At 36.0% G+C, this 23,726-nt stretch overlaps 1 protein-coding gene across 6 annotated transcripts in view; it reads right to left on the minus strand.

Moving 5' to 3' along the window:
- Positions 1-23,726, minus strand: part of PDE1A (phosphodiesterase 1A) — a 315,842-nt gene that overhangs the window by 50,703 nt on the left and 241,413 nt on the right. For all 6 annotated transcript variants that reach the window (XM_027591025.2, XM_027591024.2, XM_027591026.2 and 3 more), the window contains 5 exons: positions 22,025-22,207; positions 16,129-16,195; positions 12,953-13,069; positions 11,950-12,090; positions 3,489-3,589 (listed from right to left, as the gene is read on the minus strand). In XM_027591025.2, the coding sequence (XP_027446826.1) occupies positions 3,489-3,589; positions 11,950-12,090; positions 12,953-13,069; positions 16,129-16,195; positions 22,025-22,207 (609 nt within the window). The remainder of the gene's footprint in view (positions 1-3,488; positions 3,590-11,949; positions 12,091-12,952; positions 13,070-16,128; positions 16,196-22,024; positions 22,208-23,726) is intronic.

Genomic DNA, 23,726 nt, shown 5'->3' on the forward strand with positions numbered 1-23,726 from the left:
GACATGTAAATCACATATCATTTGTATCATATGGCCTCAAATCTAGCCATGGCAGTGTAATTACATGACATAGCTCCAAGTATCACTGTCTTTTACTTTCAGCAGCAAGCAAAGATGTATCTTTGAACCAGACTTAATTGTAGCAAACTATTATGATTTTGTCTCATAAATCCAATAAGATTCTGAGAATACAGCACCATCTTAATGTTTGAGATGGTCTTTGACTGCTAAGAAAAGAACAAAACTCTAAGCAACATTCAGTATCCATGGTAACATGTAGCTCAGTATTTTCTTTTCACAAAAAAGAAATTATTTCCATTTATTTACACTTTCAAGGATTTCATGAATTATAATGTCTGTACTGAACTCAAATCTAGCATTGTACTATGTTCTAAATTATTTTTTATTTTGTATTATCCAGTATATAGTTTTCCACACTAGAAAAGCATTCTAAATCCAAGTAACAATGAGTAATATAAAATACAATAGAATTATTGATACTTGTAACATAAGATGTTATTTTTTCTTGGACAAAATGTAACGGTGATAGAGTTTTAAAAGCACATTATGTTGTGGTTGTGGTCATTACAACATTTTCGTTCATAGAATTTTCAAATTCTTGTATAATTTATCCTTTAAATTGATCCCAGTAGGCAGTTTATAAGAAAATAAATAAAATACTTGACCTTTTCTCCCCTTTATATGCAGAGTTTCTTAATGTAAAATTGGGGAGGGAATGAATTCTTCTTCCTCCCTCTCCTCTTTCTTTACTCCACCTTCTCCTCTTCCACCTCTTCTCTTTCTCCATTTCCCTCCCCTTCTTTGCAGTCCAAAGAATAAGGAAGTTAGGACTCTTCATCAGTTGCAAATGGATGGTAAGGAGAAAGCTAGAGTGGTGGCCCGACACTGCTGCTGGAGAAGGCTGGTCCATTGCCTTCACTTTTCAAAGTAGAAACAAGAAGTGTTCATGGGTAACCAATCACTTGTTCCCTTCTCCAACTGCTAAACTGTTGTCCTATACAGGGCCCAGCTCAGTAACGAGCTGTCTTTAATTAAAATCTCACTCATTATGGATTCCGTGGTTGTAGAAGAGTCTTTGACAAACAAAAATGATCTGCACGGTCTACATTTGCTTTGATGTTTGACACAAAAACGGAACAGTTCCCTCTACTCTGCAAATGCGTAGGTTAATAACATCCTCTTGCACATGACCAGACCTCCAGGTCTGCCTTTCCCCTTCACAGTCTGTCAATCTTAGGGACGCTGGGGATAGACAGAATACTTTCCTCAATATTTCACTGTTGGAATTCCAACTCTTCCTCTGTCTCCATCAAGGGGCCACGTTATCTAAGCCCATTCTATTTCAGGCTACAGAAGACTGGAACTCACATGCATCTGCCTTGGACATGGGGTCAGAGTTATATGAGTAGACTGGATTTGGATTGTCCCTCCTCTTGGCTTCTCAATTCTGCCACTGCCATCAGCCAGCTATGTGCACACAGATTGGTCATTTCACCTCTTGAGGTCTTAGTTTTCACTCCTTAGATTGTGAGGCCTTGACTAGATGATCCATAATGTGGCTCTCTGTCACTTTAGTCACTGAAAGCTCTAAAAGTGTCTAACCTTTTAAACAAATAGTCCTATGATCTCCACATTAAAAAAATAATCTCCTATAGCTGCAAAATCAGTTGTTAGAAATATTGCCATTAAAAAGCAAATGAACAGACCACACAAAAATCTGCACATGAATGTTGATAGTCCCTTTATTCATAACCTTTATTCCAAAATTTGGAAGTAACCAAGATATCCTTCATAGGCAAATAAGGAAACAAACTCTGTCACATCCATACAATGGAATATTGTTCACCAATGAACATGAATGAGCTATCAAGCCATGAGAAGACATTGAGAAAACTTAAATGCATATTAAGTGAAAGAAACCAGTCTGAGAAGGCTTCATATCATACGATTTCAACTACATGACATTTTAGAAAAGGCAAAACTATAAGATATTAACAAGACCAGTGGTTGTCAGGTGTAAAGGGGTAGAGAGGGAGGGAGGAATAAATAGGTGAAGCACAGTTTTAGGGCAGTGAAACTATTGTGTATGATACTATAATGGTGGATACATAGCATTATACACATTATACATTTGTAAAACCCATACAATGTGTAACACAAAGATTAAACTCTAATGTGTACTTCGGGCTTTAGTTAATAATAATGTATCAATAGTGGGTCATTATAACAAATGTACCATACAGATGCAAGATTTAACAATAGGGGAAACTGTGGGGGTGGGGAAAGAGAGTATATGGGAACTATGTACTTTCTGTTCAGTTTTTCTATAAATCTAAAACTGCTCTAAGAAATAAAGCCTATCAATTAAAAAAGGAGAACCCCCCCCAAAAAAATAGATTTAGATTTCCCTTAATAAGACTGGAGGGTTCTACAGTATTTCCAGAGAAACATCAGTCTCTCAACTTCCATCTCCATCTCAAGCATCTCTGACAAGTGAAAGACTTAGAGAAATGTCAGGATCTTATGTATAGAAAGTTGAATCATGGTGGGTCCTAGATACATTCTGCCTCCCAGACACTGAGACCTATGTGCAACCAAAAAGAACACAGAGCACGTTTCTGTTATGAAATGAATTATGTCTCCCCAAAATTCATATGTTGAAGTCCTTACCCCTTTTACCTTAGAATGTGACTTGTATTTGGAGATAAGGCTTTTAAAGCAGTAATTAAAGTTAAATAAGGTTATAAGGGTGTGGCCTAATCCAATATGGCTGACGTTTTTATAAGAAGAAGAGATAGGAGGAATGTGTACCCACAGTGAGAAGGTGGCCATCTGCAAACCAAGCAGAGAGGCTTCTGCAGAAACTAAACTTGATGACACTTCTTGGGCTTCTAGACTTCAGAACTGTGAGAAAATTTCTGTCTTTAAACCACCCAATCTGTGATTTTTGATAACAGCCCTAGCAGTCAGATATATCTCCACTCTGGTATTTTGATTCTAATAACTGCCATTATTACCATCATTAAAAAAATCTCATTTTCTAATTATTTTAAATTTAGCACTTCACACTAAACAGGAAATAAGGTTTCTTTGATTTTTTCAAAAGCACAATTTTATTACTTTCAAATACATAATGATACTAAACTGATGCCTTAAATAATATGCTGTGAGATTCATCTCCGTCAGTAGATGTCTGACGTGTATGATAGTTCAAAGTATAAGTCCTGGGCAGAGATAAATTATCTGACACATTTTTACATTCTTTAAATTGCTAAATATGTCACTAAATATTTATAGTTTTCTTGATCAATAATTGATTGTTTGTAGCTTAAGGAATTTTGCTAAAATCCATTAAAACTACTTACTAGACATCTTCACTGTTATTTTTAAATTTTCTTAAAAATAATATGTAGAAAAATAAATTTCAAGTTTTAAGTTAGAAAAGTTAGTACTTTTATATAACTTACCTTGTCTGAATATGAAAGTTGTTTGTGGTTCCTGTATGCTCGTAATCATGAATGGCAGCGGCAAAGACCATTGCTAAAATTTCCAGTTCAGTGAGCCAGTGCTAGTAAATTAAAGAAAGATACTATCATATTTAGAAAGCAGAGGCCATGTTGTATTTCTACAAAGGAGATTTTTGTTGCACCCAGTATAAGTAATCATATAAATATATTAAATTATTCTTATTGATTTTAAGTACATTTTTCCTTCCTGTTTCACATTCGTTGATTATGCATAATGGATGCTTCTTGTGGTCAATGATTGTTTCATGGCTTATAAATTCAAAATACAGACATTATAATGTTCCTTGCCAATCAGAAAAGGAGTAATTTTCTATGATTTAAAAGGTAAACCTGTGTGGATTTTTGAATTCACAGACTTATGAATTTGGGTTTTCATGAAATCAATTACAGTTTAGTAATTTTTTTTTAGTTTAGTAGTTTTTAACATAAGGACCCATACACCATTAAAATATCTTTAGCTCAACTTTTGTAGAAGACCCTACTATGAGGAAATTTTTCACCTAAGAGTTGGAAAATATTCACTTTGCTCATTAGAGAACTGAACTTCACTTATATATTTTATATTAAGATTTGTAAGAGTTTCTAAGAATTTACCAAATTTGTTCTTCACAACACACATATCCTGAATGTGCAATTAAACTTAAAAATAAAAGATTGAACAAGTGTTTTCATATAAAATCCAGAACACCTGCTTCATATACATTGATCTTTCTCTTATCATTTGGATGGTTTAACAAAATTTCTCTGCTATTATAAGTCTACTTAGGTAATGTGGTAGTTTATTCATCACTGAAATTTTGCGTAACAGTTTTACTACACTATCCGTTAGGGTAACCACAGGCAACCACTTAAATTGAAAATAAATAAAATTAAGTAAAATTAAGTCACTTTCCCAGGCACAGGAGCCACATTAAAACTGCTCAGGAGTCACATGTGGCAAGTAGTTACCGTATGGAACAGTGCAGATGCAAAGTGTTTCCATCATCACAGAAAGTTCCATTAGATAGAGGTGCAAGTAGGTGGTACCTGATGGTAGGAATGGAGGATCCCAAAGATAGGGGGTTTGCTCTTAGTAGTCTCATTCCACATACTTGAAACAATTAAATTGTACAAAGCAACAGAAAAATATAATGTAAACTACAGGCATACTTGATAAAAGGTCACAGAAAAAGATACAATAGAAGAGCAGATAGAATGTTTATTTGGTGGCAGTAATCTTGGAAGAAGGATGGACAAAAACAGTACCTAAATGCAATGTGAGGAACAGAGGTATTCTAAGTAGAAAGAGCAAATGCAGAATGTTACTATAGAAGGCCATATGGAAGTTGAATTGCCAATAGTACAACTGTGTTGGAGAGTCAAGTGGAATGAGAATGGGGAGAGAGTGCAGATTATGGGAAGAGTTGATAGACTACTTTGATTAGAGCTGATGAATCTGGATTTTGTATAAAATGCAAAAGGGAGCCATTGTAGGTCCATGAGTCAAAAATGAGCAGTGACAACTGTTGAATTTCATAATTGACAAAGGTATGATTGTATTAATCTTTGCTCCTCTTCACATAACCTATCATAGTAATTGGCACATAGTAGGAACTTAATATTTGTCTGCTGACTTGAATTCTACCAGGTTTGCATTAGGGGGCGGTAGTAAGGAGTAGTGGAAAGAGGCTATGTATAATCAGACAATTCTGGTTTCAAATCTTTGTTGACCCTGAGGCAAATAAGTTATTTACCCTCTCAGCCACAGTTCCAATGAAAATAGAATTAGTGATCATTCCCTGTGGAATTTTAAGAGAAGTTTTTAAGTTAATCTATTCACTGTGCCTTTCACAAATCTTGTCATATAGTAAAATACAGAAAAAATGTCATTTTACTGAACATATTACCTTAAATGAACTGTAGAAGGCATTGAGTCTAGAAAATAATAGTGAGCTAACATATCTTTAGTGATTGCAATTCAAGAATAAATGTCTCACAGCTGGATAACTGAAGCAGAAATGATTTTCAGAACCAATGGGAGTTAATATAACTAGCTATTTTGTGTTTATGGGTGCATTTAATTGTGAGTCATTAAAAGGAAGAATGGCCTCTATTATAGACTGAAGTGGGACTGAAACTTCAATGTCCCCGGTGAGACTGTGGAATTAAACATCATGAAATGAATAGCAATTGAAGTTAAACCAGGTTTTGTACCCCCAGAAACTCATTGTTTTTTTTAAAAAAATGATCCTAGAAACAAGTCACCAATTTTCTTAAGTATATCCTATTTTTTCTAAAGATTTTATTTATTTATTTATTTATTTATTAGAGAGAGAGAGAGAGGGCACACATTGGGTGGAGGGGCAGAAGGAGAAGAGAATCTTAAGCAGACTCCTCACTGAGTGTGGAGCCCGATGCAGGGCTTGATCCCCGGACGCTGAGATCATGACCTGAGCCAAAACCGAGAGTTGGACACAGATGCACCTTATGTATTTCTTATTGATATATTTAAGATTTACAGATTTAACTCTGATTTAAAAAAGCAATATTTAATATCTACAATAATATAGAATATGAAGCTGCAATTATAAAAACATTAAATTAGTGCAGCAGAGATGGATTTTAATTATAGATTATCTCATAAGTATTTAAAATTATTATCTTCCTAGCTGTCAAAATTGATTATACTTATTTCCTGTTTTTAGTCTCATTATTCTCTGCTTCCCATAAATAGTACTTCCTCCATGAATCCCTCTTATTTATTGCCACACTATGGCCTGAATAATTAAGTTTAAATTATAAAATAGTTTGGGGGCACCTGGTGGCTCAGTCGTTCAGCATCTGCCTTCGGCTCAGGTCATGATCCCAGGGTCCAGGGATTGAGCCCTGCATCAGGATCCCTGCTTCGCAGGAAGCCTGCTTCTCCCTCATCCACTCCCCCTGCTTGTGTTCCCTCTCTCGCTGTGTCTGTCTCTGTCAAATAAATAAATAAAATCTTAAAAGAATTATAAAATAGTTTGAAGAGAGTGAAATGTTGAATGCTCTCACCTAATTTAAAAGCACATCTATTTTGTATTAGTGAAAAGTAGAATTTTGGGCTGAATTTTAGTTCCTTAGCGGTTCATTCATTTTACACTGGTGCCAAATGAGAATTCCAACTCAGAAAATGAATGATTGAATTCATAGATTTTGTAACTGATTCATGAGAACATGCTAGAGAGAATAAAGCTGAGTCCTATCACTCCTCCCAACTAGCACAGTGTCCAGTACATAGCCCACATTCTTCTGGTTGCTCATGGGCAGAAGTAAAGAGTTACAATGATGAGTTATGAGCAGTGCAGACACTGTGCTTCCTCTAAACTGCAGTTTGCATTTTGTCCAGAGAAATGCTCAGGTGGACCAACTCTAAAATGAGCAGTCTCAAATCATATCCTAGGGAGATGCTAACTGCCATCAATAGTTTTTATAATGATGTCAGAAAGAAAGGAGAAGAAACTAACATTTTAGCTAGACGGTCTCTTTTGATCTGTAGAACCATGCTGTTTTCCATTTATGAGGTGAATGTCTTTATCTTTACTTGGCAGACAACAAAGCTGACTCCTACAGAACTGGGTCAACCTACCAAAGGTTACATAGCTATCAAGTGGCCGAGCAGGAATTCAACCCAAAACCTGATTCCAAAGTTTCTGTTCCTTCCGGAGATCACAATATTCCTTCTATGGATGATGACAGCATTCATTACTTGAGGGAGGCAATATGCAGAATACATTTTTCCAAGGTTTCAGAAGCAGAATTTCTAGTTAGTTTAACTGGGTATATTGATGGGTAGAAGCTCTAAATAGAGCTTTAAGACTTGTGATGTAAATTTTCATATCTAAATTATTAGTGTGTGTGTGTGTGTGAGAGAGAGAGAAAGTGTATGTGTGTATATTAAGGTTGGGAGAATTTCAGGTCAGAAAATCACATTGACCTATTAGTCCCTGGTGTGTCTAAAACAGCATAATTAACAACTCTTTTAGCTAAATTATGGGGTTGGACACTTTTTTCTCTAGCCCTTTGAATAGGATGACAGTTTGCTATAACTTATCCAGTATAGAAAGTGAGTGTTATAATAATGTTAATACATAATACACATAATATAATATATAACAAAAATAAATTGACAATTATTATGATATTAGGATGCGTGTTAATACCTATTATGTTTCAGGAACTAGGCTAGATGCTTTATATATATGATATCATTGACTCTTCACTGTCATCCTACATGGTGGTCAGTATTATTAGCCACATATTAATGACAAGAAAACCAAGGTAGAGAGTAGTGATCTAGGTCATGGTAGAGCAGGGTTTCAAACCTATGTCTTGATTGCCTTGAAAGCCTGCACTCTTTCTACTCTTCCAAATATTGTTGTCTAGGATGCCATTTGCAAGAACAGAATTTCCACATAGTTGGTAGAATAGAGACATCATGGCATATTTTTTGTACATTGACTGGAGAAAACCTGAGTCATTCCAGAGTGTGGGAGGCCATTTCTGGGTGTGGTCAGGGGACTACAACTTCCAAAGGAAATAGACCTCACGTCATCTTTCTTTCTTCTACTCTTACTATTAGAACACATGGGCAGGAGCCCTTAAATCCAAGTGTTCCCTTACCAAGGCCCTCAGAAGATTTCAAATTCAGAGAGACACTTGGAGGTAGCTTGGCAGCATTTGGTGAAGCAATTTGCTCTTTAGCAAATGGACTGAGCTACCACACACCCCTGTCACCTTGACACAAGGCTACAAGTTAATTAAGTGTCAAAGGACAGAGAGAGACAGACTGAGGGTGTACTAGCATCAACTCTCCTCTGCAGTGTCTACTCCCAGGCTGAGGGTATTCCGTGTGACAGTAACAAACTGAAGGACAATAGCTTCATCACAATCCCCTTCAGGCACTGGTCCTCAGAACATTTTGCAGGGGGCAGGCTGCATTAGTCACCTGACAGTTTGGGGCTACCACTGGAGTGCTCCAGAAATGTCACACGGATAAGACCGTTCTGAAATGGCAGGGGATCAATGAAAGCACTAAAGCCAGTGACCTAGTCTTCCCCATATCAAATCCAAGGAGTTTCACCTACATGAATATTTCTATAATACATTTTTGTTGTTTCAAAGAACCAACACATTCATCTGTGTGAAAATTAATACTCCCCTGCCACTTTTGTCACCTAAAGAAAAGCTTGTTAAAACAACTTCCCTAAAGCTATCAAGCTGGCTGTGAAACCTAGTTTTGGCAACACAGGCAATCAAGTCATAATTCATTTTGCCTTTCCTTTTACCATCAATCATAAAATTTCTCATTACTTCCTGTAGTTTAAATGTATTTTCCTGATCTCAGACAACAATGACAGTCTTCCACTGGACTATTTTTGTAACGGCCAAACTAATGGATGAGTAAAGAGCCCACTGACACATTGTTGCTGAAGGATGAATAAATCAGAAATGAGTTCCCCAATGAAATCTGCTAAAGTAGAGTGAAGTTTCTGTTTATGATTGGTAAGTTACAGACTATGCAATCTTTATTAATGTCAACTTTCTAGGAGTTGTGCCAGGCTGGACCAGATTTCCTGTCTTCTGGAGAAGTTGGAATGGCTTGTTATATCTGGATACAAGTCCTCCTCACAAGCCTGAGGGAAAAGTCACACCGTGGATTTGAATTGCTCTATTTACCAATAACACGGCATCCTTCATCCCTTCCATGTCACCTTCAGAAGAGAGGTTCTGAAGCTGAAATAGGAGACTTTTCTTTGGCTCCCTTTATACTGATAGCAAAAAAAATAAAAAATAAAAAATGTACTTAAGCAGAAACATATTTTTAAACGATGAAATTTTGGTTACCTCCCAGCATAAAATGGTATATATCTTCTCATTGCATTTCATAATTAAAGTAGATATTTGATTATACTGAAGTAGGCATTACTTTTCCATCCCATCTTGTTCTGAAGAAACTTAATCACCTCAGTTTCCATTTCAGAGTATCACTTAAATATTTCATTTTTCAGTTAATTTTTTCAAAGCCACAGAATTCATGAAAGAGGACATGCCACACTTAAAATGAAAACCATCTCACTGTCAGATTCAAGACGAAGGCCTTAGAAAGGAAACAGCAAGCAGCTCTAACCAGGAAGATGTTGAACTGACTTTTTCAAGGATAACAACATTTGCGGCTGTCAGTAGGCAAAGAGAAACAGCTGTGACTGTGAAGTCTTATTAAAGCAAAGGAACTTTAAAAGAATTTCTCCCTGTGTGTGTGCACACATGCTAGAAACAATTATAAAAAAGGTTACGTATACTGCTTTCTAAAAGCTTATGATATTTTAAAGCTATGTTTTTGCATGCTTGATTTTCTATTTATTATTATTAACTTTTACTTCCTCCTTTTACATGTCAAATCAGACTCCTGGAAAGAAGAGTAAGTTTCAATCAAGGACCAAGGAAATCTAGCCATGACTGCATTTGATCTCAGCCAATGGACACATTTATACCATAAGTCTGTGATGCCCATATATATACCTTACAATAGGAAAACACAAGGTATGAAGTTGACAACACATACAGTTCCGCCTTCTACAAGGTCACAAAGGGGTCATGCTACTGCCTCAGTTAAGGTTTTTGAGATTTCTGCCTCCCTCAAATAGGACTTAACTCCAAAGCAGGTTTTTTTTTTTTTGTAATTTTTTGTAATTTTCTGGTAGAGTGCAGATTTCTACTGAATTGGTGGTGAGATTCCAAGAAAATCCTTTATAAAAAGCCTTTATTAGAAGTAGAGCTTTCAGACATTAGCTATCATCAACTGCCAGCTATGTGAGTGAACCACCATGGATATCTTGCCCAGATGTCCTCAGATGTCTTCAGCTGTGGTCGTTAGCTAACTGTAAGCCCATCAACAACCTCAAGTCAGAACCTGATAGTTGGGATCCTTCTAACTACAGACCTTTGAGAGATATTGATAAGTTGTTGTTTTGAGCCACTAAGTTTTGGAACAGTTTTTTTTGGAGCAAGAGATAATTGAAACATGGGTTAAGAGTGGGATCTGAGCCCAAGGCACTGATGGATGTGCAAACATTTTGGAGGCAAAGAAAGATGAAGAAGAAGAGTAAACAATTTATTCAGAAGAAGAAGAGTAAACAATTTATTCAATCATCATATGAGACACTATTGGACGAACCATAGCAAATGGATTGTATGTGTAGTAAACAGCACACTATAGTTTCTTGGGGAAAAATAAAATTAATATGAATATTTTCTGTATATAATAAAGTTGAAGAATCATGTAACTGTTGTAAATTTTCAAGATCTTCGGGACAACATACTGTGGCGCTAGGGACTTTGCATGGGACCAGATTAGGAATAGTCTCTGGTGTGGACAGATGAGGTATTGAGGATCTCTGGGCCCCAAAGAGTATTTGTTACGTAGATCTGAGTGCCAATGACCCAATAGAATAGGTGTGTGACTTCTGAAGTCAAAGTAAGTAGGCAATGCATATTATGGGATTTGATGGAACATTCTACCTTAATGCAATTTATGGCACTGCTTCAGCATAGGCTGAAGGAATCACATAAGGAATCAAGAAGGTACCAAGATTTGGGCATCTCATATGGCCTATACCCCTTTGAACCCACCTCAGTGTGGAATTTTTAGAAGAAAGAGTTGCTCCTTTTTTTCACTTTCCTAAACTCTGAGACATTACAGAAATTCCAGGCAGTGTCAGAATTCCTAACATCTACTTGTGGTTGTCCTGGGATTGCATTGCTGAATCATTTATTTACTTATTCATTGATTCATTTAGATGCAAAGAAGAGAAAAGAGAATTTGGAAAAACTCACATAAATAACTTCCAAAATCCCTATTAGGATTTGATTGTGATTATCAATGCAAGGAAAAGAGAAAAATCCACAGAAGTCAGTTTGAGAGAACATGATAATATGAGGGAAGAGCACTGTAACTAACTTTTATCCCAAGAAGGATTTGATTGTGATTATCAATGCAAGGAAAAGAGAAAAATCCACAGAAGTCAGTTTGAGAGAACATGATAATATGAGGGAAGAGCACTGTAACTAACTTTTATCCCAAGACTTTATCTAGGTCACTTTTTGGTTTTTTGGTGACTCCTATGGGGAAAAATTATAAACAAAAATGTTCTGGAGTCCAAATTTTGGAAAATTTGCAGTATATTTACATTTGCCTCTGCATATCTCTTTTTTCATGGAATTAAAGTATTTTTTGGAAAATGTATATTATGATAACTCATTAACCCTCAGAAATCCAAAAGATCATCACTTATAATACTCCTGTAGGTATTGAAGGGACAATGGCAATGTAGGAGAAAGGAATTTAATGTTCCAAATTAACAAACTTCAGTTATAAAAACTTTCTTACCATGATACCTGTATGAAGCATTATGTAATGCACAGTTTGAGTGACATCAGCTGCATGAATCAAATTGTGATAAGGATTTTTGTACTTGCTGTAACCAACTTCTAAACCTTCTGCAAAGGAAATTAGGCAAGAAACAGGAATCTGCAAAAAGTAATAATCATGATTATATTTTGACCAAAATAGTAGCACTAAATCAACATGAGCACAACAATGTTTGGGATGGGACACAATTGTGAGTCAGATGTGGGCAGTAGTTTTTTGAGGTTAAATGCAGATTGCTCTGAAAAACTATTTCATTAACCTGTTAGCTTTCAATCCTAAAACAGATTGTAATCCCCAGGTGTTTAACTAAGATGAAATAGCAATCTTACACATACTATTGTCTTTAAATGTTTATATCTTCCAGAGTCAAGACAGAAGGCTAGTTCTTAAAAGGGTAAAATTCCAAATTACAATTGGTGATGTCTAGTTTTTCTATCTGTAATACAAGGGATTAAAATAAATGACCTTCCAGCACCTTCTAGCTCTGAAATTTCCATGATTCCATTGGTAATGATGAAAGGTACAGGTTGCAGAGTGCTTAGGAATCTGGATCAAATCTGCTGCTTAAATGGCTCTAAAATGAAATTAATTAGAAGCCCTTTCATCTCAGTTCAAGAAAAGCTGCCAAGAAAGGTTCATTCTGTGTTTTATGAACACAGAAAATCATATTTTTTAAAAACATAGCTCCCAATCTCTACATGACTGGTCTGTGGGTAATTCAGGCGGATGCTGGTATCTTGTTGGAATGAGGCGATAATGGCCTCACGATGTCCATGTGGCTATATGTCAGTGAGTTGTGGAAAATGGCTATATCATGTGGTGAACTCATCCCCCTAGTTCTGTGACCTGCCAACTAGAAACATTATAAAATGCATTGATTAATGACTCGATGTTCTGCATTTTCATTCTCATTCAGATAACTAATTCTAAGAGCATTTCATTTTTGTTCCATGTTTCTAACCTTGAAACGATTGATAAGATCATATCTGGTAAACAGTTCATAAATCATAAACTTCAGACTGTGTTCTCCACTTGCTTCATTTAAGGCAAATACATCAAAAGACCATTTATCAACATCCTGTAAAAAAAAGGAGTAAATGCTTTAGATGACAATATTATATAGTTGTTTCTTTCTATGAAAAGTTCTTGGAGAGATCAGGCATTGTAGATTTAGCAGGTCACATTTTAATTTAGAACATCGGACTATATTTTTTCCAGTGTCTGATATGACAGAGCCACTTAGTATCCATGGGTTCACAAAAGTGAGGCCTTAATGCGTAATGTAAGTGCTAAAATCTTCCCCTTAATCCCAAAGTTATCAAACCTGATGTAATAAACCTGATAACACTATAATACTGATCTTATTCTCAATCCCTCTTCAAATTCATGCCATAAATCACTTGCCCAGAGTGGGCTTCATTTTAAGGTAGAATTACAGGTTATGTGGGTGATGTTAATGGAGGGATAGGGGAAAGTAGCCCCAACTTCTCTTTCCCACCCACTACTTTCTACATGGCTTGAAATTCCACCATAAGAGTTAATCCTTTGATTTAAAGCTTTGATATTTTATGTCTTCTTTTAAGTTGCAAATACCCTAGAAAGATAGAGTATATACTACCTTATTACTCACTCTAACCTTGGCTGATTCGTTTATACTCTCCTCCAGGGACAGATGGAAAGGAAAAGGAAGTGAGTCTTTTGATTGAGAAGGAGGAGGAAAGTAATTATAGCATTTCAGGCGATTCCTGAGGGAAGTGGCCAGGCCTATAGGGAAACACATACATACCCTTGGAAAAAATCCACTGCCGGTGGGAGAGAAAGCAATGAGAACTATGCCAAACCATTCCAGCTACCTCATGATTTTTGCTTTAGGTAATTCCAGGTTGAAAACTTGTCGAGGGGTTCACAAAATGGACTTGTAACAAGTGATATCCTATACACTAAGGAGGTTTTCATGTAAAGTGGGAGCTCCAATACTAAAAAAATCACTGAAAGTTTAAAAATTTGAAGAAATACAACAGTCAGTTCTAATAATTATTAGAAACTCTTAGCAAATTGTGTGTTTACATACACACAGCTGGTTCAGTATTAAATAGGGCAACCTTAAAAACTGTGTGTTAATTTTGAATTTGAGCTGGGATTATTTAGAATTTTATTCATTTAATACATTTTTTTTTACAGAGGCCAACGATCTGTACTATAACATGCTGAAACTAAACTGAGAATCTGATAAATAGTATTCAAACAGTCTCCTTTAAAAATACTGCTTTTGAAAGTATTAATAGCAACTTCAAGTGGTATTTTTAAATACTTGAAAACACCAATAAGATATTTTTTTATTTGCTTGTATGCCTTTGTTAAATTCCTTCCATTTGGCCATGATTTGATTCCCAAACACTTGCCTTATCTGTTTGTAAATTTAAAATCTCTGAAGGTTGTGTTAGAAGGCATTTTGCCATCAGTAAAGCTCAAATGAGGCCAAAATATCTTTTATCAAATTCCAAAGAATTAGTTCAGATTGTTAGGAGGCTGCTATTTATAGTTCCTTCTAGGGGTTTCCCACTGAATAAAAGGTTAGTTTTCCACTTTGGGGGATTTTTATCAACAATGATGATTTACATTTATAAACTACTGCAGATGCTTCATTGAGAACAAACAAGACAAGAAGGTATCTCAGGAAGTAAGAACTATTTAACTAAAAATATTCTTTTTTTAAAGATTTTTATTTATTTATTTGACACAGAGAGAGACAGCAAGAGAGGGAACACAAGCAGGGGGAATGGGAGAGGGAGAAGCAGGCTTCCCACGTAGCAGGGAGCCCGATGCGGGGCTCGATCCCAGGACCCTGGGATCATGACCTGAGCCGAAGGTAGACACCTAATGACTGAGCCACCCAGGTGCCCCTATTTAACTAAAAATATTCTTTACTGGTGATATTTCCTCCCTCAACCTATTAGTTTATACATTTTTTATACCATATTTTAGAAAAGTGTTTACTTTCTCTCATACGAAAATATTGTGTTCGTTTCTAAGTAAAGGTTATTAAAATAAAAAAATAAAAATAAGTAATATTTTTGCTTACAGTTGACAAAATCAAATCTCACAAGATCCAAGGAGTAATTAATATCTTATAATTTGACATTTCACTTATATACTTGTCTTTTTTTATAGCTTTAGAAACATAAATGTAAAAAAGTATCCAAGAAAAACTACGTTTTTAAATAAGATTAAAGTCTAATATGCAGCAGAGGAGAAAAAAAAACAAATGCAAAGGGGATGAGTAAAAGGAAATTAACAAAAGAATATAATATAAATAGCAATATAAATTTAAACTAGAAAAGGAATTTAATAAACCCAAAATAAAGCAACTCAGGATATTCTGTTGCCAGTGTCCTTTAAATTCTTGGGTGATACAGGAAAACCACCATGAAATTGTTAGAGGAGACAAACTTGAATTTCTCCACCCAAATTAAATGATAAAAAGAAATAAGGGATGTTGAATGATGAGCTTAGAATAGGAACAGTGCTCATGCATACACAGGCAGTGGAGACAAGTGAACCAAAAAAAACTTTCACCACTTTAGAGTTTTGACTCCACTTATTTCTAACATTTAATACTGCATTTGGGCCTCAGCCACAGAAAAAGCAGAGATAAGGGAGATGAATATCTTTTTTGCTTTCTTTCTTAATTTTATCTTTGTATATGTTCTCAGACCTAAAATTCTAAAGAAATTTCTTTCATATAAGTTTTGTCCTGGAACATCTTTTTTTTAGTGCATGCAACTTTCCCACAATATATACATAAGAAAATATGTATATTCTGACAAGTCCTGGTGCCATCTCAAAATTGAATTCAAGATCCACCTAAATAAAGCATGAAGAAGAAAAAAAAACACATACGTGTGTGCACACACTTGCATATGCATTGACATAGTTTGTTAGTGTAAATCGATCCTCATTTAAGTCTACAATGTGTCATGATTTGGAACACATGACATGTTGTGAATGGCTGTAGTATTTTTCACGTACCAATGCATAAGCTGCAGCAAAGACCTATTCTCATTTTCTCCCAGCCATTTTAAGAAGATTTTTAAAAAATGACTATTTGAAAAATTTAAATAATTGAAATTATTTCACCTTTAATGTGACTATGACAGCTTCTGGATATACCAAACCAACCATGTGATAGGACTTTCTGTACATCCTGAAAAAGAAAAATAAGTGTGTATATATAAGACTCATTTACTCAAAGTTTTCAACTATTTTTTAAATATAAGGGAAAAGATTACTTTTGGCATGTTCACCTTTTATCATTAGTTACAGGCTTTCTTTTGGCAACAATAATAAATATGGTCACCATTTACTGAGAATCTACAATGTGACAAATGTTAATGTGAATATGTCTACACACAAGCACCCTATTAAGTCAATACGATTGACATCTTTTTCTTTGCTTCGTCCTATTAAAAGAGACTGTCCTTTGTATATGCAACAGAGCTTTCTGGCATGCCACCATATCAATGACAGAAGAATATTCTTGTTTTGCACCCATGAATGTGCCAAAATTTTTGGTCTGGAAGCTGAATGTCATTAAAATATTTCCTTTATGGATTTCTTTCTTCTTCTTCTTCTTTTTTTTATAAAATGGAAATTATAAGAGAGAATATGTAGTATCATCGGAATTTATACAGCTTCCTTTTTTTAAAGTTAAAAATACTAGGGCAGACCATATTGACAAAAATTGCTGAAGTTTGTTCAAATTATCATTTAATAAAAATTAAGAAACCTTATGCAGAACGAAGTTATTTCAATTTTTATAATAGTACAAATAAAAGTATTTTTATTAATCAGTAATTTGCTGGATCTTCTGATGGGCAACCAAAATGACATAAACCAAAAAAATGAAACTCTTCCATTAGTTCATGTGACAAGAAAACCAATGTGATATCCCAATGTGTAAGAACAGCATAGACTTCTATTCAGAACTGGAAGATGCATGGTTCATTCCCCAATGTCCTGGGAAGAAAGAATTAACTATCAATCATTTCCCTTCATTTTCATATTGTTAGTCCTTTGGCAAGCTACATTCCTAGACTATACTGTTGTAACTTCTCCCAAGATGCCTGAACAAAGTCATAATTTAATGATTATATCATTAATTTATATGAGGGAGGTCAATATAAGAAATAATCATTTGGAAAATATTTTGCAATTTCATAAAATTGAATTTATTTCAGCTTTATTCAGAATTTATTCAGAATTATTCCACTACAGAAGACACTTTTTTTTTAAGATTTTAAAAATTTATTTTAGAGAGAGAGAGAACACAAGTGGTAGAGGCAGAGGGAGAGGGAGAGAGAATCTCAAGCAGAAGCCACATTGAGCGCTGAGCCCAATGCAGGACTTGCTCTCACGACCCCAAGATCACGACCTGAGCCAAAACCAAGAGTCATACACTTAACTGACTGAGCCCCCCAGGCACCCCTAGACACTAACCTTTTTGATTCCATGTACCTTATGGATTAAAAATCCATAAGACACATTACTTAGTGTCTATGTAAAACCTCTCTTTTAAAGAGAATAAGTGCCAAATAATTCATGTTTCTCTCTCTCTCTCTCTCTTTTTTAAAAGATTTATTTATTTGAGAGAGAGAGGGTAGGGGGTAGAGGGAGAGGCAGGTTTCCTGCGGAGCAGGGAGCCCGATGCGGGGCTCCATCCCAGGACCCTGGGATCATGGCCTGAGCCGAAGCCAAAAGATGGTCACTTAACCAACTGAGCCACCCTGGCGCCTCTCATGTTTCTCTTTTTAATCTTGACTTCTTGAAAGCTCAGAATTAAAAAATTTCATTTACGTATATCTTTAGCCTAGGCTTCCTTGGTAAAGTATCCCCTCATTTTATCACAGAGATCTTATTACTTTATTTCACTATTTCCATTTAATGTTTATTTTAAATAACTCTGAATAATTTTTGAATGTGGGTAATTGGCTTTAATAAAAAATTATCCTTATTCTCTAGCTCCCTTGGAAGATTTCAGAGCATTTTATAAATAAAAATACTTAATTACTCCATTGAGATAGGCATAATTATTGTAGTCTTGCAGGCAAGGAAATTGGTAATTGCACTATAACAGACCCAGAAAATAATTATTGTCAATAATGATATTTAGTTATTGTGTGGGTTTTCTTGGAGACAACAGTCTTTTCTATCTATTTTTCTAGTCATCATTACTAAAAAATGGAGGGACAGGGAAAATAAAAGGATAATGGTCCAGGAAAATAAGGTCAATAATCAGTAGTAAGAAATTAAAAAAATTAAGTAACTTTCAATCCCTGTGACTTCATGACACAGAAAAGCAGTAGGATGTAGCAAAGAGAAGACATGCTTTAAATCACAGACTAGCCACTCACTAACTATGTGACCTTTGGAAAGCTATTTAATGTCACTCATCTGTGAAATGAGGATAATTATAAGCTTTTTGTGAGGAGTAAATGATATAAATGTCTACCGTAATATAATAAATGCGCAATACAAGAAAGCCATTATTATTATTAATGTTACTGTCCTTACTACTCTGCAGCCAGGGCTGTTGCCTGCAATTCTTGGTTCTTTGGGGCTCCCAGGGCTCTGTGGGAACTCTGGTGCTGATCTCTTAGACCTGGACTACATCTGAGGAATGAATGTCAGTGTGCATTCTCATTACATGGAATGTAAAGCGAGACCAAGAAGATTGTCCTTCTGAGGAAATGAAGGAAGTTCCCCATTATCAACTTCTAATCCTGTAATAAGGAATAGAATATTAGGACAAAAAAAAAATGAAGATGACGGTTCAGAATCCGTGTGGAGGAGACCTTAACACAGCCACCTCACACTTGAGTAAATCACGGATATATTACAAGCTGCTGAAAAAGAACAATGAATTTCCTGGGCTCCTGCAAGTGGTGAATGTCCAACTGGAAATATGGGGGACTCTTTTTGGAAGTCTTTACCAGAGTTGCAATGTGTAATTCAAAAACTCAAAAAAACTCCACAAAAACCAAAAACTATCTTATTTCAGACACTGCGTTAGGTAAGAGACCAGTGGCGAACAAGAAAAAGGCAGTTGCTGCTTTCGTGAGGCTTACTGAACAGTGAAGAGGGGCAATAAATAAAAAAATACATGATAACAAGCAGCACTCACTGCTGTGAGGTAAACCACCGGTCAGGGTAGACAAAGTGATGTACACTGTACAGAGTGCTAAGGGAAGGCATCTGGAAAGACAGGAAGGGCCATCCAGGAGCAGGGCAGGGCAAATCATTTTTGGTAGAGGGAATAACAGCATTATGGTCCCACGGGGAGAAAGAGTTAGGGATGTGGGTTGAAATCAGAGCAAGATAGATATTCGCTCAAAAATGAAGGTAGCATTTGATGAGGCAAGAGGGTAAAAAGGTGCCGAATCCTGAAAAACCATGGTAGAGAAGTCGCCCTTAATACCAAGTGAAATGGAAAACCATCAGATGGTTTTAAGCTTAGGAGTGACAAGGACTAATTTATATTTTAAAACGTCACTGTAGAATGACTTGTTTGGAAATGGCAGTTGAGGAAGTGGGGGGCCCAACTGGAAAGCTACTGTCATATTTCTGATGGCAGGTGACAGAGCTGGGGGCTGGGGTTGCAGGAGGGGAGATGGGAAAGTGAACTGATTCAAGGTATCTCTGGGTAATGAATTGCCAGGACCTGCGGAGGCACGGAGTCTTGTGGAGGGGAGACTTGAGAGAATACTCAGGAAAGCTTTCTAATTTTCAAAATTGAAGATGATCATTTTGAAAATTCAAGATAAACATATGCCCCTATTTTTATGCACCTCCTAATGGGGACACAAGAGTAATCAAAGAGATTTCATTTCCATATGTTTGTAACTTACTGATTTCTTCAAGACTGCTTGCTAGTTTAGTTACCTTAAGTATATTTGCTATTTCTACAGGCCATTAAATAAAATATTTTATGTAGCTTATGAAAAAAATGAAAATTTAGCATATCAATATATTTTACAGAAATCTTAATCTTTTACTGGATGGAAATAGAAATTGACTCCCACAGTTTGCAACCTTTTTAGTTTGCCAAGTTCTACAGTATTTTCCTGAAAAAGACAAAATACACATTCTTCCAGCAAATCACACATATTCTCTTTTATTGGTGATTCTCTCACTGACTTTCTGAACTACTATTGAGATATTTTCAATTTGGTGTTAATGAAAATAAATAACTGTCATACACTTTCCTAAGTTGTTTTTTTAAAAAATGGCAACATGGTTATGGATATTCTTTCTCGCCAGCCCTGCTTCCCTATTGCAGACTTCTGGTCCCACCTGGCAGAGTTGAGACCAGTTTATGCACCTTATAAGGGGGTGTGGGTATCACCTCACCACACTAATCAAATTGCTTATTATGAGGATTCTTTTATCGAAGCCAATTAAATATGGTTAATAAATACTCGAAATAATTTAAATAATCACTGAGTGGTTATTATCGTGAATAGTAGAAGCACAAAACAAGAAACGTCAAGTTTTATGTGCTGTAGTTTTATTTTTAAATGGCATCAAATATTTCTTGCAATGCATTCTCATTTACATTTTTAGGAATCCAAATGTGTTTCCTATTTTTCCTTTAACAGAGGAAAATTAAAGTATATAATATCCATTAGAAATAATAGAAATCTCAGAAGATGAAAAATGATGTGGTCTCTCTTAAATGTAAGCACACTGACAAAAAAAAACTCTCTTCCTCAATTTTATTAGTTTAGAAAATGTTTCATCTTTTTATATATAATTTAATATAATGCAATATTTTTAATCTAAGCAATTTCTAGTAACTAGTTTTCAAAAATTGTCAGATGTAACGTGTTTATTTCAAGTATTTTATTTAGTTTTAATTCTGGAACATCTTGTTTCCGAGACAGAAAAATAGGCTGTATTCTTAAAGGGCTAAACACATATAAAATTAGGCCACATTAACATGTATTTCACATGAGAAACTATGGTGATTCGATTTGGAGCATCTAGGGGTCATCAAGTATTCCTTGCTTCAGTGACAGAAATGTCAAAAGCTCTTCAAAAGCAGACATAAGGAGCTTTTCTCCCGTGATGGAAAGAGGACAGTCTTTTTGCTTCAATGCAGAGAAAGGCCTGTTTGATTTTAGTATGTAGTACAGAATTTGTTTTATGAAATGTTACATTTTATGCAAATAAAATTAGTTGTGTAACACATGAACATGCTATAATTTTTTAAACAGTTACTCACAAAGGTACATTTGAGGGCATTGGCCATTCAAAAGTCTTTGCTTTTAGTCTTTCCTTTTTAAAAAATATTTTATTTGCACATGTGTGTGAGAGAGAGAGAAAAAAAGAGAAAGGGAGAGAAAGACCGCGCGCGCGCGTGAGCAGGGGGGAAGGGCAGAGGGAGAGGGAGAAGCAGGCTCCCAGCTGAGCAGGAAACCCGACGTGGGGCTCTATCCCAGGGCCCTGGAATCATGACCTTAGCCGAAGGCTGACACAACCGCCTGAGCCACCCAGGCACCCTTGCTTTTAGTCTTTAGATCAATTTATTTATTTATTTATTTATTTATTTATTTATTTATTTATTTATTTAATTTTATTTATTTCTTTGACAGAGAGAGAGAGAGAGAGCACAAGTAGGTAGAGTGGTAGGCAGAGGGAAAAGCAGGCTCTCTGCTGAGCAGGGAGCCAGAGTGGGGCTCTATCCCAGGACCCTAAGATCATAACCTGAGCCGAAGGCAGATGTATAACCAACTAAGCCAGCCAGGCGCCCCAGTCTTTATGTCAATTTAAAAGAAGTAAAAGTAATAAACCCAGGACAAAACATTTTTGTTAAGGCAAATTCATAACAAAGTTCTAAATTTGCTCATTCTGGGTATACTTATAATTGAAGTGTTCCTCAATAAGTAAAATGTTTGACTCATATAACTTTGATATGGTGAGTGTATCTCCTGCCTTCCAAATTTTATCATCTTGAGATACTAACAATTCCACTTACCTTTCCACAAAAATTCCAGCTTGAACAGCATGCACAATGCTTCGAAATTTTGGTTTTTCCTCAGATTTCTTTTTCATCATCCCCATTTTCCTTGTGAAGGTGGATGCCAACCAGTCCCGTACTTCTGATGGGACCGAATCTGTCTGAATGTCACTGAGCTCATCTTCAGTATCCAGCAGTCTTCTACAAAAATGTATACAGATTAAACTTTAGGAAAAAGTGAAGAAAATCTGATAACAAAACAAACATTGCAATAGGATTGAAAATATAGCAAATCACTCTCTGATCATCCCTTAATACGAACTACTTAAAAAAAAAAAACGAAAGGAAAAATGATTGGATTAACATTTGAAAAGCTCTGAATTTCTCAAACTGATCATCTTCTAAAGGCAAGCACTAACGGACTTAAGCTTTTGCAGCTTACCAAACGTGATACCGTGATACCGGTCTGGAGGTACCAATTCATACACTATTCTGGTAATGAAAAGAACTAAAATGGAGAAGAGAGTTCATACGCAGGTGTCTGCTATGAAAGGAGGCAACTGGAGTGGAAAGAAAACAGGGAGTAGAAGCTATCAAAGTCGTCTCACATTTACTAATCTTGCTTATATATAATAGAGCTAGCACAGGCTGCTTGCATAAGGCCTCGGAGTCTACAAAAGTCATTCACATGTGTTACTTGAGTGCTATCTCTAAATTTTAGAGAACAATTCATCAAGTACTCTAAAAGATATTCATTCTGAGATCAACATCACAGGTTAAAAAAGTGAAGAAAAAAGATAAATAGATTATTTTGGAAGCTCATTTTAGGTGACAGAGCCAGCAGAAGTGGGAGAGAGACACCCTGAGTTAAGTGTGGATGCTGTCTTGAGGGTGGAGACCAGGCGTGTTTAGAAGTGCAGGTGAGGAAATCAAATGCACGAGGGGGGAGTGAATGGGAGTGAAACCACCGCGCTGTCTTGTCCTCTAGAAGCTCCAGATAGACAACACTGACTGGACTGAGGGGTGTAGAACCTGCCGTTAAGGATGGTCAGCTCCAGTGATCCAGAACTTCCTAAAGGTGTGAACAGGGAAGACAGTGTGAAAGACTCCCCACAAATGACAAAACACTCTACCGAGAGATTGAGCTTTGCCTCTGGGAAGAACACAGGCCATCTTTGTCTGTCGCTTGACTTTGTTGTATCCGTGTCAGCGCACCGATAACTCAGAGCTATTTTTAGCGCACTTTAGTTTTGGCTTTGGGGTTCCATTCGCTTAGGTAAATCTCTTTGTACAGAGTGAAGCCCAGGGATCATAAGCTGATGGAAGGAAGACAGAATGACAGTGTGTGCTAAGGCCTCCAGGACAAGTCACACCAACTTGAGAGGGCAGGAACCAAGGAAAGGGCAAAAAAGGTAGAAAGCCCACCCACCAGCACCCAATGATGCCAGAAAGAGTCTCAAAAGGTAATGGGTATTAAAGAGGGCATGTATTGAATAGAGCACTGGGTGTTATACGCAAACAATGAATCATGGAACACTACATCAAAAAAATTAATTAATTTAAAAAAACTAAAAAAAAAGGTTATATGATGACCTCTATGTGCTGCTTTTTTCTAGAAACATTCAGAGCACAGTCACTTGCCAATATTTACTTTTCATGGTATTACCACACAAATGCATTTATGAAATGACTTATGAGAAAATATATACATCTTAAGTGC

Source organism: Zalophus californianus, chromosome 3 (genome assembly GCF_009762305.2).
Source record: "Zalophus californianus isolate mZalCal1 chromosome 3, mZalCal1.pri.v2, whole genome shotgun sequence".
NCBI classification, from domain to species: Eukaryota; Metazoa; Chordata; class Mammalia; order Carnivora; family Otariidae; genus Zalophus; species Zalophus californianus.